We start from the raw sequence: 18,520 nt of genomic DNA, 5'->3' as shown, positions 1-18,520 counted from the left end.
GTTATTTAAATTTGGCGGTTCTCTTTTCCAGTCCTAAGCCCCTCTGTAATGTCGCCGTAAGCGGCTCAATAGCTCCTGCATTCCTCTGCAGCAGTGGCTGCGTCTCAGTGAGGAGGAACGGGAGCTTGCGCACGCGATCAAACTAAACAGTATGCAAAGTGTTTTGAAATCCATCTGAAAGGAAGATAATACAGACAGGAAAATTATTATCTCAGTGCCACTCACAGCTCTCCACGGTGACATGAACTCTCTTCTAAAGAATCCCAGTGAAATTTCTTTTCCGTCAGACTAATAAAGCTGCAAAGGCAATCTATCCTTCTTTATTAACTACTCTAAATGCTTCACGAGTACTATTTTTTTTCTCACTTGACTTACGTAAGAATTAAACCAAATGGGGTACATCATTGTTCTTAATGGAAGAAGCCACGTGCTGTGACAACTGGCGATGCAGCTGACAGGCTCATCAGAAAAAAAAAAAAAGAAAAAAAGAGAAAACCAAAGGACTATAAGCAAGACTGGATGCCATTTAAAAGCACGCCCCTCAGAAACTTCCTTCAGAGGCTGTGAAATTCGCCCTTCCTCGTTATGCCCTAGAGGGCCTGTTGGTACTTACACCAAGGAAATTTTCGTCCTTAAACCTGAGCCATCATGGACCGAAATCATCTTTGGGAGCCTCTGTCATTGCTGATTTTAAGCAAAATGGGACTGCAGGTTATGGTGGTAGATGGTGTGAGTGCAAGAACAGCAGGGAACACTGTGGGGCAGGGAATAAGTCATTTCCTAAAAGGTGTCTGGGGTCTCGTGTGTTGTCCCCCTCCCCCCCCCCCCAAACTGTCCAAGGGACACGTCTGGCCACGCGACGCCCACTTACTTGGGCTGATGATTCCGGTGCTCCTTCTCGCCAGCCTCCCCCTCCTTCTCCCCGTTCTCCTTCTCCACCGAGTCGTACGTCGAGAGCGCCCTGTTCCTGAACCTGTGCCGTCTGTGAGGCTCTTCTCCATTCTCGCCCTTGGACCCGGGCTCTCCTTCCCTGTTCCCAGACCTCGACCCTCCCCGGTGCCGGGAACGCCGCTCACTCCTGGCCCCGTTGATTGTCCCGTTGCCTTCCTTGCCTTGCCGTTCGGCAGAGTGCCGGTGAGTCCGATGCCTCCGGTGCTCCTTCTCGGCACCTTCTTCCACCGACCCCCGGCGATGGTGCCTCTTTCCCCCTTCCTGGCCCCTGCTGCGATCACTTTTCCCTTCCTTGCTCCCCCCTTCCACCTCCTTGCTGCGGCTCCTGTGCTGCCTGTGCCGCTCCTCTTTATTGTTGGCGCCAGATTCCCCGTTCTCATCCTTGGTCACGTCACCCTTCTCTTGCTCTCCCAATTTCTCCTTATCCCGATGCCGGTGGTGCTTTCGCGGAGCTTCTGCCCCATCAGCGGAGCTGACTTTGGTCTGCTCCACCTCCTGCACATCCACGGGGCTCAGCTTGCTGATGTTGTTCCTGCCTTCGCTCCTCGGCTCTACCACCAGCGGCCGATCCAAATGAGTCTTCATGTCTGGCCTGATGTGAAGGGTGGTGGCGTAACGCACCCGCTCCTCCGGATCCAGCTCATTGTACAGCGCCTCGCAGCTGGCGCGGAAATTGTGCATCCGGATCTGGCTGGTCCTCTGCTCCCAAACCGACTTGGATTTGGAGGAGTTCTGCTGCTTGCTAAGGAGGGGAAGAAGGTGAGAAGTTAGTATCCAACTTTGCACCAATTAACCAAAAAAGCAACCCGAAAAAAAAAAAAAAAAAAGAAAGAATTAGAGGAAATTTTCAGCTGAGACGGGGGATTAGAGGGTTGAGCCAAAGAAATTATAGGAATGGAGAGAGAATGGCTGGCGGAGAACATGAGCGGGGAAAGCCAGCAGGATCGTCAGTGTTAGTTTGCCCCCACGAGCGTTAGACATGATGAAACGGGGCCTCCGGAAAGGAGTTATCTTGATTTCGAAAATCTAGCCATCCCCCCTTGGAAGCCTCAGGTATAGTCTGAAGGGTTAAAGTCTTTGCGCCCGAAAACCATGTAGCACAGCCAGAGCCTTCCAACAGCCCAGAAGGCTTCCCCAAAATTAACAGCACCCTTCTCCCCACCTAGAAACATCTGGATGAGCAAATTAGCAGCAAATGGGAGAAGTTAGATTGGCGGGAGGAGCAAGGGGGGGGAAATGAAACCTGCCCCTGCGGGTCTGAGCCTGAGCACCACCAGCCCCTTCCCTTCCAGCCAGCCAGAGGGACCGCTTTTCGGGCTGCGCTGCCCCGTTGGCTACCGGCACAGGAGAGCTGTTGGTCTAAGCCCGCGGCATCCTTCCCAGGTGAGGATGGACCATCCAGCCCAAGCGTCACTGGAGTCTGGAAAAGTACAAGTAAGAAAGGAAAACTGCTCTGTGTGCTGTGAAAAGGCCCCAGGGACCGGGAGAGTCACACGTAGGTGCAGACGTGATGACAGCACCTTTATCCCCTGGAGAGACCTGCTCTTTTCTGCCTCGCTCTCATCAATTATGATGAGGATACCTCTGTCGGCATTGCCTTAACGCTTGGATTTTTCAGCACAGCGCTTGGTTTCTGACCATCACATACGAACGGGTCACCCTACCTAGCCAAGGCGGGAAGGGAAGGCTTTTCTTTCTTTCTTTCTTCCTAAAGATTGCAAGTCAAATTTCTGCTTGTGCGTAAAATCAAAGCAAACCCACTGGCCTCTGGGGTGGAGTTCTGGATTGAGCCTGGTGGAGGATCAGCGCCCGTTTTCTTCCTTTATGAAACTTCTTCTAACAAAGAGAGGCAAAGCCTTTTCCTCCCGCCGGCCCGCTCAGATGTCTCCATTTCCCAGATGTTACACTGACCTCCGCAGCCGGAGCGGCCGCCTGGGGCTCGCCGACCTCCGGCACTCAACACGCAGCCCATAAGGGAGGGCAGGCGCGTTTTCCTTACGTACTTTCCGGGCTCCCCTGAGGATAGAAGAAAGCGGCTTGTGCGTGTGTATGCGCCGATTGGGACTATCAGGGTCTGTCGCCGCGCGCAGACGCCGGGGGAGGCAGCGTTCCGACGGGTGCATGTAGCACAGTGGGAGCCGTCGGAAAGGCTTTGCATCTCCGAGCTCTGCCGGGGGACGGGTTCTTTAGGGAGGGCGCTGCTGCCTGGCTCTGCTAAAGAGGCAAAAACCCCCTCCTTAAGCGCTGACTGCAGCTGGGATGAGGGCACCCAGGCAGATGAGCAGGGATCTGATTTAATCTAGAAATCAGGCTGAGCACAGCTAATCTCCAAAACTAAAAATCTACATCCCTCATTCCCGAGCGGCACATTCTGGACAAATTTTCCGCCAGCTGAGTGCCCCACTGACACCACAGCAGAAGAACGGGTGACAAAAGTCCCGGTTCTAAACGTAAATGATACCAGAAGGTAGTGGGGACATAGCTTAGAGCCCCACTCACCAAAAACCCCACATCAAAGGCAGAGCTGTAGCGGGGAGCACCCCCCGAGCTGTCCCTGCCGCAAGGATGAAGAGCCTCATCAGAGCGGGCAATAACTTGCCGTTTCTTTTTGGTTCAGTCAAAAGATTGCAACACTATCGCTCATCAGCGGACTGACTTGGTTTTAGACGGAATCGATGGGTAACGTGCAAAGCCTCCTCCGACTGCCCAGACCTGCCGCCCCCTACGAGGATTTCCCACAGGAAGCCACGCGCGCTGCGTCTGCAGCTCCCCACAGTCAGCAGAGATGGGCACAGAGAGACAGAGCTGCCTGGGACGGGTGTCCCGGCATGTCCTGCGTGTCCTCTGGGCTGGACGGGGTATGGCGCTCTGCAGTGCTCAAGATCTAGCTCAGCTAAAGCGAGCCGGGCTACAAAAACGAACCTCCTCTGTAGCACCCAGGCTCAGGGAAACAAGGCAGCTGAGGGCCGGGGACGTGCACGTCTGAGCTCCCCGAGCGCTGTCGCCAACCGCGCTTGTTCTCAGGGGACTTTTCTCACTTCGTAATGAAAGTCCTCGGGGCAGGGACCGGCTTCTGGTTGGCGCTTTGAACAGCCAGAGCGAGCTGTCAACACCGAAGGGATAACTAGTAATAACGAGTTAGAGTTGGGAAACCGCCCTTACGCTGACTGAAGCCTTCGGTTTATCTCTAAACTAAGAGCACAGAGAAGAGCCCAACCACCTACTGCCCACGCAAAGCCCCAGCCTCCCCGCAGGGACTCTCCAAAGCAAAAACACACAATAAATCATCAGGCTACTTTCACCGACACCGCCTCTCCATCAGTGCCTGCGCTGAGCCCATCAAAGCCAAGACATAAAGAAAATATCCTAAATCAGACGGGATGTGGTGAGGAGGAAGGTCGGGGATGCGGGGCTGGTACCCATCACACGGCGGTGAGGAGCCGCTCGGGACCTGCTGGCTCTGACACAGGACGTATCACTTCAGGAGGGTTTTTTACTTGGGTTTCCTTCATACCACGGACACAAATGAGCCTTTAAATCATCTCTGAGGTGATAAAGTTTCCACTGTACCTGACTCATGGCTAGAGGAAAGGTGCTGCCAGGCACACACACCACTGAGAACCTGGAGGAACCAAGTGATGCGCATACTAACTGAGCCTATTTTGCTAAAATCCCTTCCTTAAAACAGACACTGAAGTTACAGACTCTAATTTCTCAGCAGCTAGAAATGAGGTGCATCCTTAACGCTGACACAAGTAGCGGAGGTGATTGCCAAAAGACTGCACCCCGCAGCCACCCGCCGGCTTCGGTTCCTAACGAGTCACAGAGCGGGAGGTTCAGAAGTACCGACTGCATCCTTTCTTCTTGCTGCATGAAAAGACACAACAACAACAACAAAATGCTCAGAAAATAAAGCGCAGTGAAAACGCAGTCGGGAAAAGGTGAAGCCTGCCTGCAAGCTCATCATCGTATTCAAACCAGTCAACACCATCAGGAGCAAGCGACAGCGCGCATGAAGTCTGCTGTAGGAGATGGAAGTAAAGCAACAGAGCAGGTCGGTGCCTCTGGGGACAGCGTTTAGGGTTTTTCAGAGCCAAAGCGGCAGCAACTGGAGGGAATGTGCCGTCTGCTTGTCCAATTAAATTCATCCAACTCTCGCTTTCTACAAGTTCCCACAGCAACTGAACACGGACATATGTGACAGCTTCTCCTCTCCTGTTGCTCTGCGGTACTTCTTCACCGAGGAGAGGTTTGGAAATTATTTGTGGCACAACAGGAACGTCACCGTAAACCAAAACACAGTTTTGTTACTACCGCCTGCCTACGAGGACACGGTGCCTACGCGCACAACAAAGAATTGCAGAAGAGATGGAAAAACACAGACAGGGCAAAATCATTCCCTCTGCTTCCTCCAGCGTTTGGTCCCGTTAATTATTGAGTGCCGCGTGAACTGGGGCAGACACAAACCATCTACAGTACAAGCACGATATGCCACAGCGTAGCACGGCTTGTCCCAACCGATAAAAAAGAGTGAGGCTTTGCGATAACAAATGTTTCTTTCCACAAGAGAAAACTATCTATTTATGAAGGCAAGACCTTATCTGAAATCCTGTTCACCGTTTGCTTCTTAAAATCCTTCTGAATCCATTGAGAAAATTGCATTTATCACCTCTGATTTACAGACACAGTACAAAGATTAATGTTAATTCACTTTCTTTACAATTACTTCCCACCCCTATTTTCTGTCTACAGGATATTTCGATCTCTTTGAAGGGTACTGGCAATATACTCAGTTCTCAGATCCTCTGGGCTTGAAACGTTGTCGTTTATATTACTGTTAATACACTTCTCTAAGCAGCTCCGCTGTTTTTGCTTGGATTAAGAAGCCAGCATTCAAACAACTCCCGCCTGTGGCTAGAAAGAAAAACCATAAAATTAATGTAGAATCAAATAAAATCCATATTAATGAATCAGTGACTAATATTGGTATAAGTAAAAAACGCAACCAGTCACTGTTTAGACTGTTCAAGAAAGGAAAGCATATTTTTAGTCATATTCTAATCTTAGGGTATTCCTTAATGATTAAAGATGTTGTTATCATAACCTTTTAAAATACTGCTTTAGTTAATGGCACTTTGCTTCCCAAAACTACTGGTTTAATCAGCTGCATTAATGCAACCCTTAAAATTTTGCTCTAGCAAATAACGAATGAAACCTGACTATGAACATAATAATTTGAAGTTAAAAATGCCTCCACATTCCATTGTGGGTACGAAAGAACATGTTCCCATTACAGATGAAAGGGCATTTCTTGTTAAAATACAGTTCCAACAGAAAACGCGATGCAAAAAACCTTCCTGCTAAAATCCTATTTTGTGTTCATAAACTCGGAGTCGCTCTCTCCACGTTTCAATTTTCCACTTGGACAATGCAACGAGGCGTTGTGGTTCGGGGCAGGCACGCACAAAGTGGGGTGGTTTACCTCTCTTTGATTTGAGAAAACAATTTTCTTTCAGCTGAACTCACCACTGGAGTTTACATTTTGCTTTGCCAGTGACCCCGGCGCTGCTGCTCGGATGCTTTCGCACCTTTTCTTCTTCCTGAGCCCCATCTCCCGCCGGAGCTCTCTCGGGAGGTGCACTGGTGCAGCGCTGTGCATCGCAAACGCCACCATCAAGCCCAGTCACGGAAAATGTTGCCCAGTCTCCTCCAATACTATGCTTGAATTTGATTTTGCTTCTATGCATCAACATTTTTGTGATTTCAGTTTCTCAGAATGAAAACTTTTTTTTTTTCCCCATAATATTTCTCCTTGTGTTTGTTAGCCAGAAATTCTAAATTTTGAATGTGGTCTAAGCCTAATATAATACTTACATCACTTCCTTACGTTCAGAGACTTGAAACACCTTTCAGACTATCAGAGATGTCAACTTCTTAGGTCAAGAAAGGTCACTAAATGCGACATTTTTATGGTTTTCAACATCATCATCCTCAGGTTGAATTTCCGCTCCCTTTACCTGCTCCTTTGAAGACCATTTGGAGACCTGCGGGTACAGAACGTGCTGGCGGCGGGTAATTAATTGGTCTCAGCAGGAGGGAGAAGCTGAGCTGCCAGAGGGGGCCGGGGCCGAGCACCGCCGCAGGGCTGTGGGGAGCTGTGGGGCAGGTGGGCACGCACGGCTCGGCAGCCGCCAGCCCTTCGGCTGGTGCCTTTGGCCAGCGTAGAGCCAGAAAATCTCCCAGATGTGTATCAGAACAAAAGTTCGGAAAGCCCTAACACTTGGCTACCACTCCCTTGGGGTGGCCACGGACACCGAAGAGCGGCAGGAATCGTTGTGAGCTCTGCACGGACCGGGAAGGCAGCTGCGACGCTGGGTTTCCGACAGCTCTGAAGCCACGCGACGTTCAGCCAAGCCAAAGCTTCCCGGTGTTAATGAAGCAAAAGTTTTCCTGCTTTCAGTTTGAGTTTTTTCATGAGAAGAACAGAATGATTTTGCTCAACCGTGACCCGCCATCCTGCGCGCTGCTCCCTATTGCTCTAATAAGACGAATTTTCTAATTGTTTTTGGTAAAAGTCCATCACATGCTAATCCCAGAAGCGCGAACACGGGGCTTAGCTTTAGGCACATTCTGATCTCAAGAAAATGCCAGAAAACAGTTGTTCTGCCTCAAGTTCTACTGCTGTCGTTCGTCACAAGATCCCTTTGCAGAACCTTTGTTTTGTATTCCAGTTATGAATTGGGATCACGCAATTGCAACCTCATTAATAAATAATGGGGTGAGAGAGTTAAAAGTAAAACAAAGAAATGAAAGTTAAAAGCCATCATCGCGATGGCCTGATTTAACAAAAACCACACCGAGGTCAAACATGTGGAACCATTAAGTTCTCCTAAAATCCAGTCAAGTTACATTTACTTTATTTTTTTTGGCTTTTTTTTCCTCCAAAGTGTTCGTGCCACATTCTTCAGAGGACATTCTGGCAATTACGCTGCAACGGCCCAGACCAGACTCAGGTATGGCCGAAGTCCCCCCGTGAGCTCCAGGCTTTTGCCAAAAACCAAGACAAATGAAGGGAATGAAGTCACAGCCCCTTTTTGCACCATGAGGATGGAAATAAAGCAGATGGCCCAGACAGCGAATACAGAAAGGCAAGCGATAAGAGGTCAAGAACTATTTGGGTTCTTGGATGGCAAATGACAAATTCATCCTGGTAGAAGATATTTAAGCTTTTTCATTTCCCTCTGTGGGCTCTCAGCTTGTCTGCAGCTGGGGGGATGCAGCAGAGACATGCTGTGATGGTTGGGGTGGGTAAGACGGAGCCGCTCAAAGAAAAACAAGTTTTGTTCCGGAAAATAAAATAAAATATCTGTGGCAGGTGCAGGCGTTGAGCACTTCTGGAAAAAAAAAAAATAAAGTCCCCGGTTTGTGAAACACTGACTTTTGATTTATTTACCATTCTAGAAAATGCCTTAAGAACATGCCATTTTTCATGTCCAAGCAATGACTGACACCTCTGGATCCTATTAGAAATAAATAATAGACAATAGCAATACAATGAAAACCTCAAGTTACTGAATGCACTGGTCTGGATTTCATCAGCCACGGCAATGTAAGAAGGATTCATATGAAAATTCAAGATCCCATAACTCTTAAATACATACTATTGGAAAAAAACGACATAATTATTCACTGAGCGGTGTGTCATCGCCTATGTACATATAAATTAGTTGCCCATTTCGGTATGTATTTTAGATAAATGCCGATCTACTTAAAGAAATAGAGCATATCTGTATTTAATTACCTCTTCTCAGTGAATTAAAAATGGATTTCGTACTGCTTGCATTGCTTGTTTCATAAATTTGTTATAGCACAAAAGCCTGGAATTAGCACAAGAAAATTACTCACCTTGATTTTTTTATTTATTTTTAAGAAACTAGCTCCAGTATTTTGCCCTTAGCTTCTTACTAATTTAGAATTTTCTTTCTTTTTTCTTTTTTTTTAGGAAAATAATCAAAGAAAGAATATGGGGAAAAAAACAACTCTCTGTATGTCAAAATACTTTTGAATAAGTTTTGTAGTTTTGTTCTTTCAGAACAGATGATTTTGCAGATCCTGGTTGTTAAAGGTAAAAAGGCACACGGTATTTTGTGCTGTTTGAGAAACCTAAGGGAGAAAAAGGGACAGGGATTTTTTTTTTTTTTAAAAGCTCTTTTAGATTAGTAGATTACTGTTCAACTTTCCTATGTGCACAAAAATTAGACCATTTATCTATTCAGTATAATTACAGCAATAGCACTCGCAGCGGGTAGAAACCGAGGGATATAAAGGCATCCTGAACCTGTGCTAATATTCATCCGGGGAATGGGAGTCCACTGCACCTGCACGTCCCTAACAGGAGTTGCTCCAGTTTATCTATTTGAATTGAAAATCAAACCCACGTTTCTAATCGTGACATTTATACTGAGTAAAATAAGACCTTCAGATGTCTTTGCACTCCAGGGGGGCTCCGCTGACGCTCGTGATGGCTGGTGCTTTTATACATCGCACACTGCTACGGGGTCCATGTCATTTATTTAATCAAAACAAGGGGGTTTAGTGGAGAAATGCTCTTTAGATACCCACAAAGAAGAAAATGCACGCTCAGCTCATCCATCAAAACCAGCCCTGGTTTGCATAGGAAATTACAAATTACTGCCCAGACGGTGCATAGAAATGTTAAAGAGGATGAGAATCCTCAGTTACAGCTTTCAGCAGTAAAAAATTATTCTGTTCAGAGAACAGATGTGAGTCATATCAGCAAAAGAAGCCTCTATTATACTGTCTCTATTGCTGGTGAGGAGTCAGCGACAGACCTCAATGGCAAACGCCTCCCAATGTGGGCAAATCCCCCTTCCAAAGGGGTTTTAGCACCCGCGGTTTGATTTCATGCCTTTAAATGGCAGTTCTGTCCCTGGAATTCTGGAAAAGGGGCCAAATTCTTCATTCTTTCAAGGCTTTATTCCTAATTGTGCAAACGTTGCCTCGGACTGGTTTGGTACAACTTCTGCTGGAGGGAATTCAAGCGTTGGGAGGGAAGGCAGCTCGGGAAACACCTCTCCTCCATCACCTCCTTAACCACCCCTCTCTCCTGCTGGGGCAAGGCAGGAGGAGACAGACCCAAAGAGCAGCAGACATCTCTCCGCACCTTTCTGCCCGTCAAGATTCCCAGCAGCCGGGAAACCCATGGGAAGAAATGAGCCAAAAGCTGCCTGGCTCTAGTCTACTCCCCTCATTTTCACTGTCCCAACCCTGTGAGATCTCGGAGCTCAGCACAGACACGTCACACCTACTTATGTTGGTCGCAAAAGTTCAGTCTTGGTCACAGAAGCTAAAACCCATACATCGTAGCGATATATTTTTAACACAAACATAGCTAAGATCCGCCAACGGACAAGGACCCTCAAAACACCCAGGGAACGAGGACGACGTCTAGAAGCCGGTGGAAAACCTCCTTTGTTTCCCCGTGCTTTTGGTACCGGCTACGGTGTACCTAAGGACAAACCCACGCGTGTTTGAATTGCACTTACTTGTCTCTCCAAAAGCATTAAAGAAGAAAGATAACGTCAAACGGTAAAAGTATAACCCAAAGCAAAGACACTAAGATGGGTTGATGAGAAGCTGATGACCAGTTTTGTTGTATTAGTCGGCAGGGAACAATGGTATTTCCTACAAACCTGCATCGGTGTCAAAGCGCACCCGTGATTCACAGCAAAGCCAGCAAGGTTTGTTTGTTAGGAAGCGCGTGGAGTAAATGGAAGCTCTACCACTGTGTTCGCTCAACCACAAGTAGATAGGAGCTTGCCGAGTGCCTCGTTTTTGCAATATTTGTAGCTTGAAGCTCCAGCTGGAGAAGGTTAGAGAGCACGGGCATAGCCAGTGCTCTCAGGAGTGTAAGTTTCCCAAGGAAGTTTGTGCAGAGTTTTCCAATTTGGTCTCACTTGGGCCCCATTTCCAGAAGTTTCTTTTAGCCCTCCTCCAGCTTTCATTCAAGAGCGCACTCCTGGTGGGCCCCCGTTCTCCTATTGAACCATAAGCGCAAACACTGGTGGAACATCAAAGCCATCAGCCCAGCGCATCGTGAACACAGAACAAAAATACAAGTGAGGACAAGACGAACCATCAAATGAGGGCAGAGGGAAGGAGAGGGAAAATAGTTAAGGAAGGAAAAAGGAAAATAATTAAGGGGATGGGAGAAAAATGAAGGAAGGGGAGAAAAAAAAAAATCACAGTCAATGTACGAAACACTACAGAGTTGCTCACGATCAAATCACAAGCATTGTATGGCAATGTCGCACACCTTCCAGTCCTTCCACTGTATGTTGGTCTGGAGGCTTTCCACAATGATGGGAATGATTTTGGGAAAAACCAAGGGGGGAGTGAAGACGTCAGGGGAAGGGGGAAGAGGGAGGTTTATAAATATAGAGATAGATATCATAAATCCATTTACTGAATATCGTAACAGAGAGCAACTCACGGTGAATTTACGCTGGAGACTGACGAGCTGCGAGATACAGTACCTCGAGTTTGCTTTACAAAACTGCACATGCAAAAACAAAACAAACAAAGAAAACAAAAAGTGAGAAAAGAAAAAAAAAAAAAAAAAAAGAAGAGAAGAGAAACCATAAAAGACATCGGGAGGAGACTCATACAGGCTGTGTCCTATCGAATGCAGACTGCAGCGTGCATCTTGGTAGGAGACCAGGCAAGCCTCAAAGTGTGGAAGCCACAGACACACCACCTTCTAGTCAACAGGGAAACAACCAAAGAATCAAAAACGGAACCAAAAGGGAAAAAAATCAAAAGGTGAACCAAAAGCCACACGATGATATCAAGACTTTATGCCTCCGTATGCTATACTCACACAACGAAAGTCCTCCGCAGAAGTCATCTTTAGGACCTCAGGGTAGAGGTCTTTGTAGAAACGGGTGGTGATTGCTTTTACAGCCGGGCTGCAAATAATTATTTCCAAGCGGGAGCAGGATGCTAATTCCCGCTCTGGCCCTTTGACACGGGGAAGAAGCCTTAGCGCGGAGAAGAGCGTGGGCTGGAGGGAGGACCTTACACCACCTCCAGAGAATGAAAAGCCACCTGAGCCCCCGCAGCTGGTGCCAGGCTGCTTCTCCTCCGTCCCTGCCTCGGATCTGCTCTTCAAGAAGCACCTACCTCTCTCCTCTGACCGGCCCGGGGATGTGCCCGAGCTCGGGCTGCCCGACTACGGCTCACTCTGTCTGAAAACCACGGGTCACTGCAGCTTAGGCAGGGATTGCACATTATTGAAAGGAGCTCGTTTCCGTTCACAAGTCACTTCGTAGATTCTCCTCCACCCAGTGTTTGTATAAACACCATTATACGTGGGGGGTTCTAAATACGGAAATCATTGAATTACACAGAAAAAGAGTTTATTCTTCCTTTGGCAGGGAATCTAGAGAAAAACAGGATTCTAAATATTTTGAAAGATCTTGGCTTAAGGCACTAATTTTTTCATAGTTACAAACAATAACTTATAAATCTACACCACCCAAAAGGACCCTCCCGAAGACTGAAAATAAAACCCCTTCACCTCCCGAATTTGCCTTTGCAGTTGCAGCATTTTTTCTCCTGCTTCCATGAGAGTTCTAATCTGGTACCCATCAATACTAGCAAACCAGAAGGTCCAGTTAAAATCCAATGTTCTTTGGATATCATATAAGTAGAGTTTTAAATCTACATTTACTTAAAATTAATGGATTATTCTGAACAGAAATGTTGGCCCAGATAGAGTATATAACACAACAATCCAGAGGTCAAGAAACCTGGAGTGAATATAAGAGAAGTTATGAAAGAGCATCATAAAAGTTTTGCTTGGAGCAAATAATCTGCTGAACAGTCGAGGTAAAGTATTTCTCCTAAACTTCAGTATTTCTACATTTGCACCGTGCCAAATGAAATGGGAGCAGGAGTTGAAGTGGGGTTGGCGTACCCTGCTGGCTTGCCAAGAAAATTATTGTTTCCAGGTTGCTCAACCCGGGGACCCCCTTTACTCAGCTGGATGCTGAACCATCAGCTGGAGGCTGTAACCCCGAGGACGGCAGCTAAAACCTGCAGAGAACAAGCCCTTGAGTGCGTAAATGCATTTTCTTGGGCAAAAAAGGTGGAAAACTCGTGATGGAGGAGAATGTACTGGGCTGCCCTGATTTACCTGAAAGTCAGCACCAACATCGTGCAATACCTGTTGGGGTGGGCTGACCCTGGCTGGACACCAGGTGCCCACCAAAGCCGCGCTATCCCTCCCCTCCTCGGCCGGAGAGGGGAGAGAATCCTTGCCACGCCAACCCGATGCACCTGGGGGAGTTTTCCTTTGAATTCCTGAAAAGCCGATCTCAGCAGCCCTGGGCGGGAGGGCTCGAACGAACCTTTGCATTTCTCCCCACCTCGTTTGGTGCAGTGCAGGACAGAGGCCACTCTCTGATCCTGCCAAGCGTCCTTGTAACCTGGCCAGCCAACGTTATGCAAGTCCTGCAGCACTCCAGGTTCACTCCTCTGCTCCCGTTGCTGGAGTCCGCCTTTTTTGAAACCAGAAATTGGACTAAATTTGCGCTGGCGCTGCAGGGTGTAAAGCCACAAAGCGAAGACAGCCTCCTTTGCCAAATCAAAATGACAGGAGTACTTGAGCTTTGCTCGATGCTACTTACCATCCATGAGGGACAGAGCACAAGAGAGTGTCTTTAGGTGTAGCTGAGTCACCGTGACACCAACAGCAAGGGCAAAAAGGTAAGCTAACAGGAGGAATCACAGTACCTCACACATCAACACACTTCAGGGGAAAAAAGAAAGGGAAGACGTCACAAGCCAGCAAGAGAAGAACACCTTTTCCAGTCTACACATCCCCCAGCATGGGACATTTTATGGGCTGGGTGTTCAGGCACACTTCTTGCTGGGCGCTGTTGGGTTCTGACAGCCCAACAGGGATTTGGAAATGGACCACAGTATTCCCAAGACAAAAGGAAAACATGGAACCTCTGAGATGGAAAATGTCCTGGAGAAACAGAGCAACTCCCCACCCCCTTCATCCCCAGACCTGTACAAAAGGGACAGACAACTCTGCGAAGTCACTGTGAAATGATGCGCCACCTCTATTTGCTGTTGGCACCTTTCTAACGAGTAGTCAACTTGCTCACATTAACAGGCAGAATCCACCTGTGGGTGTGCAATTAAAATGCAAACTGCTTTGAACAACTATGTGAGGGACCAGCAGAAACCAGTCAGAGCCTGGAGAGAGGAAGAGGTCTTTAGAGGTTGGAAGGTTCTCCTGGGAAGCACGTGTAACTTTGAAAAACGGTAGTGGGCAATTCTATAGACCGTGTTTAGGTCTGGTACCAACATTGTACGAACTGTCTCTGCCGCTGTCAACAAAGTTTCATCCACCACATCTGGGAAGTTCTCCTCCCATCCAGAACTTACACCCTATACCGAAGCTTAAATAATTTCCTTGGGTCTGGCTACAACTGTAACCCATTACCACATGGAATTGAAGAAAAAACCCAACCCATAAGTAACAAAACTCAAAAAGTTTCACTCAGCATGACTTCAGCGTAACCACCTAGCAAATTTAATGTTTGCTTGCTGCTGTGGTTGCTATCTTAAGACTTTTCCCAAGAAAAGGTGAAGAGAGGCCGTTGGAAAATCCGCGGGCTCTGGGTGCCAGGGGAGCCACAGCTCGCATCCTCTCCGGCTGGTCTGCTGGCCCGCGCTGGGCTGGGTGTGCTTAGCGCGGCCCCTTTTGTACGTGCCATTGGTGCATCTCCGGCCGGAATAGAAAATGCGGAGGAGGAACCCAAACGCGGGGAGTTCAGGTAAATACAGAAAATAAAGCCATGTTTGGGTTGGGGTCTTGGTGTGACCCACGGGAAGGAGCCGGAAGGCTCTCCCTTCCTCTGGTACCCCGACAGCGGCATATCGCAAAGCGCTTTGCACATCCACCGTCTGCTGTAATCGTCCCCTTTTCCCCCCTCCTCCGTTCTGGCCGCCGAGGAAGCTGCACCAATGGTTTGCTCTAGAGACCCGGCGGTCTGTACCGTGGCTCAGCTCAAGAGGCCGAGCGGTTTAAATGCTGTACGAAACAGAGGGTCTTAAAGACAATGCTGGGCAAAGCGAACAAACCCAGAAACTCACCTCCAGAAACAACAAAGCAAGGAAAATGCTAAACAGAAAACAAACAGAAAAACGACAAAAAAAAAAAAAAATCACAAAAATAAGAATGAAACAATGGGCTCAAATTAAAACGCAATAACATACGTTAAACAGATATTCTGTTTTAAACCAAACATTGCAACAATGACAAAAACGACATACCGTCCTAGCTTTTAATCCTGAAAAACCACAAAACAAAAAGGCCCCTTTAGGATAGAGTTCACCAGGTGAAAAAAACACACTGCGGTCTGACAAGTCTGTTCCCCGTTAAATCCCTTTGGTGGAGCAGAAGACACACCATGGAAATCCTGGGAGACTGATGAAGTAGAAGCTACAAACCTAATGCAGGTAGAATATTGTAATAGAATCATCGAATGGTTTAGGTTGGAAGGGACCTTGAAGATCATCGAGTTCCAACCCCCCTGCCATAGGCAGGGACACCTCCCCCCAGCCCAGGTTGCCCAAGGCCATGTCCAGCCTGGCCTTGAACACCTCCAGGGATGGGCCCTCAACAGCCTCTCTGGGCAACCTGTCCCAGTGCCGCACCACCCTCACAGGGAAAAACTTCTTCCTAATGTTCAATCTGAACCTGCCCTCTTCCAGTTTAAAGCCATTCCCCCTCGTCCTATCGCTACATGCCCCAGTAAAAAGTCCCTCCCCAGCTCTCCTGTAGCCCCTTTAGGGACTGGAAGGCCGCAATAAGATCTCCTCGGAGCCTTCTCTTCTCCAGGCTGAACAGCCCCAACTCTCTCAGCCTCTCCTCACAGCAGAGGGGCTCCAGCCCTCGGATCATCCTCGTGGCTCTCCTCTGGACACGCTCCGGCAGGTCCATGTCCTTCTTATGTTGGAGACTCCAGAGCTGGGTGCAGTACTCCAGGTTGGGAAGCGCTTTGAGTCAGTTGCAAGATAGATGATATCTCCTGATGCCACCGTAATAATGAGTACGTTATTAAAACAGATCCCACGACACTGTAGCGCTTCACCATCTGTCAAACACAAAACAATCTGTGGCTCACGCAGCAGCCTATGGCATGTGTAAAGGTGAAGGTACCTCTCTGGACCCTCCAAGCGGGCTGACACGTTAAATAAGCAACCAGTTTCTTCTGCCCAGGAAATGACATTTTGCAACTGATGCAATGAAGGGAACATTTCCTGGAGCTGAGTTGTGAAGAGAGGTGTGAATGGCAGAGGAGACCCGAAGGACCGGCGCAGATCCACTGCAGGCACGGCAGCACACAAACCGCGCGTGCACGCTGTGATGCCCAGGGAAAAATGCCGGAGGTGGAGGAGAAGAGAGAGCGCTGCAGAGTGTGGAATGGCCCCGCAGGAGGCTTAGGGGGAGATAAGACGCTCTCAGCCCTTGATGTAGGACTGACAAGGGAATGGAGCAAAACAGCAGGCACAGCACCTCGCCGGTGAAGCAGCAGAACAACCGATATGACTTTTCACCAGACTCAGCCCCAGGACGGCTGTATCACCTCTGTGGGAGGCGGACAAGCACGCCAGGAACACGAACATCGTGACTAAGGAAAGGCGAGTCACGGTGCCCTCTGCTAAAACTCGAGACCTGTTTTGATTGATGCAGGTAGAGAAAACGTTGATGTTTTCAGAACATTGATCCATGCTATAGGTGCCGGTTGTTATAAAAATCCATTTTCATGGGTTAGGAAAATAAAATCAAATTGTAAAACTAGAAAATTATTCCTTAGGAGAAAATAAAAACATAAACTGATAGGGTAGAGCCACCTTTGCAGCAGGCCCATGGTAGCTCAGTCCCAGTTTTTCCCAGTCCCTGCTCACCACCCACTTAGGGGTACCCAAGCTCTACAGGCGTTTGCTTTTGGCGGTGATATTTCCATAACCCAAAAATCCCGTTCCCAAGCATGCCCGGCACTATTCCATTCTCGGCATGTCCAGCTCTGAATCGCACCAGAGCCTTGATCTGACAAGTCTTGCCATCAACACGGCGTCTGCTCCATCTTCAGGACCACCGTGTATAGCCTACGAGCGTGAAGAGATGAAGTGTTGGTACGTTTGGCTGTCAGCCGCGGGTCCCTCTCGTCAGCCCGGCTGTTTCGGGTAGAGGTATCTGCCAACCTCAGAGCTGTAGCTGCTAAGCCCCTTTGGAGTTCACTGTGGATGTATTTGTGTATTAAATTGTTTTGGCATCCACTCATTAAATATCTATTGGATCACGAGCCAGAAATCCATCCATACACCTATTTCAGTCTCACAAAACACCTAACTTCTCCCCTGCCTTCTCCTCTACGGCATTATCCATTCGCTCATCAACCCAGTGACCTTAATGCATTTTTTTTTCCCCCCAACCGAAGCCCCGCCAGCTTTGCGGCATCTTGTGGCATCTTGGAAGGACCTCACTGGCGCTAAAGCAGCGCTAACGAGAAGTCACACGACGGTTGCGAGATGACGGCTCCCGCACGGCACGCACGATGCTGCCGCCGGTGGCAGATGTGGAAGAGAGCCACCGCCCTTTCGGATGGGCTCGTTTGTCAGCCTAATCACCTGCCCGTACAAATGTCGTGGGTAGGGATCCAGGCAGATCCAATTTGAGGCAAAATCAGCAAAAATCCCCAATTTTGTGCTCACTTTCAATGGTGGTCACAAAATCTGCCCTGTGATATTGAAAACCAGGTGAAAGCCTAGTGAAAAAAATCACGGAATAAGGTTATTTTAAGCAACTAACAATGTGGTGTGATGTCTTAATTCGATTAAAGTGTGGGTTTTTTTTTTTCTGATTTCTAAGAAATCTTCACATGCACTGTACTTTTGATTTAAAAAGAAGAAAATAAGCCTCATTATCTTGCATTTTAAAATAACAGTACCAGGAAATTCATCAAAGAACAAGAGCAAATATTCTCAGTTGTCTTCTTTTCAAGACTGGACAGGAAATCATTGTAAGAAAAGGATTATATTTAAAACCAACAAACAGACACAGCATAAATAGGAGCTGATTAAAGCGGTAATGGCAAAATCAAATGTTAAGAAGAGTAAAATAGTCAAATTAATAATATTCTTTTCCTTAACATATAATGAACTGGCTCCATTTGGCCTATTGTCTTTGATGAAGTGGATTTAACTCCCAGTAACAGGGGTCTCAAGAGATTTACACCGAAGGAACAAACAGGGATCGTGCTGCATTTCAGACACTTTGCAATAAAATCGAACAGGAAATTTCTTTTTCTGCGCTTGAACTTCTCCGGCCTTTGGAGGTCTCCCCTGCAAAAGGGGTCTGGAAAACATCAGCAGCTCTCAGTAAAACGCACAACCAAATTTTTTTTGCTGCTGGTAGTCCTGACGCTAAAATTCCAGAAGAGTTAAATGAACCTTTAAGAAGAACATC

General features: G+C 47.7%; 1 protein-coding gene across 1 annotated transcript in view; it reads right to left on the bottom strand.

The window, feature by feature from the left end:
* Nucleotides 1-18,520, bottom strand: part of CACNA1B (calcium voltage-gated channel subunit alpha1 B) — a gene marked incomplete at both ends in the record, with an annotated part of 308,104 nt that overhangs the window by 78,280 nt on the left and 211,304 nt on the right. The window contains one exon of the mRNA XM_082492464.1: nt 872-1,693. Within this exon, the coding sequence (XP_082348590.1) occupies nt 872-1,693 (822 nt within the window). The remainder of the gene's footprint in view (nt 1-871; nt 1,694-18,520) is intronic.

Source organism: Vanellus vanellus (genome assembly GCF_965231255.1).
Source record: "Vanellus vanellus genome assembly, chromosome: 18".
Classification (NCBI taxonomy): Eukaryota; Metazoa; Chordata; class Aves; order Charadriiformes; family Charadriidae; genus Vanellus; species Vanellus vanellus.
This window is presented reverse-complemented; position numbering and strand designations above follow the sequence as displayed.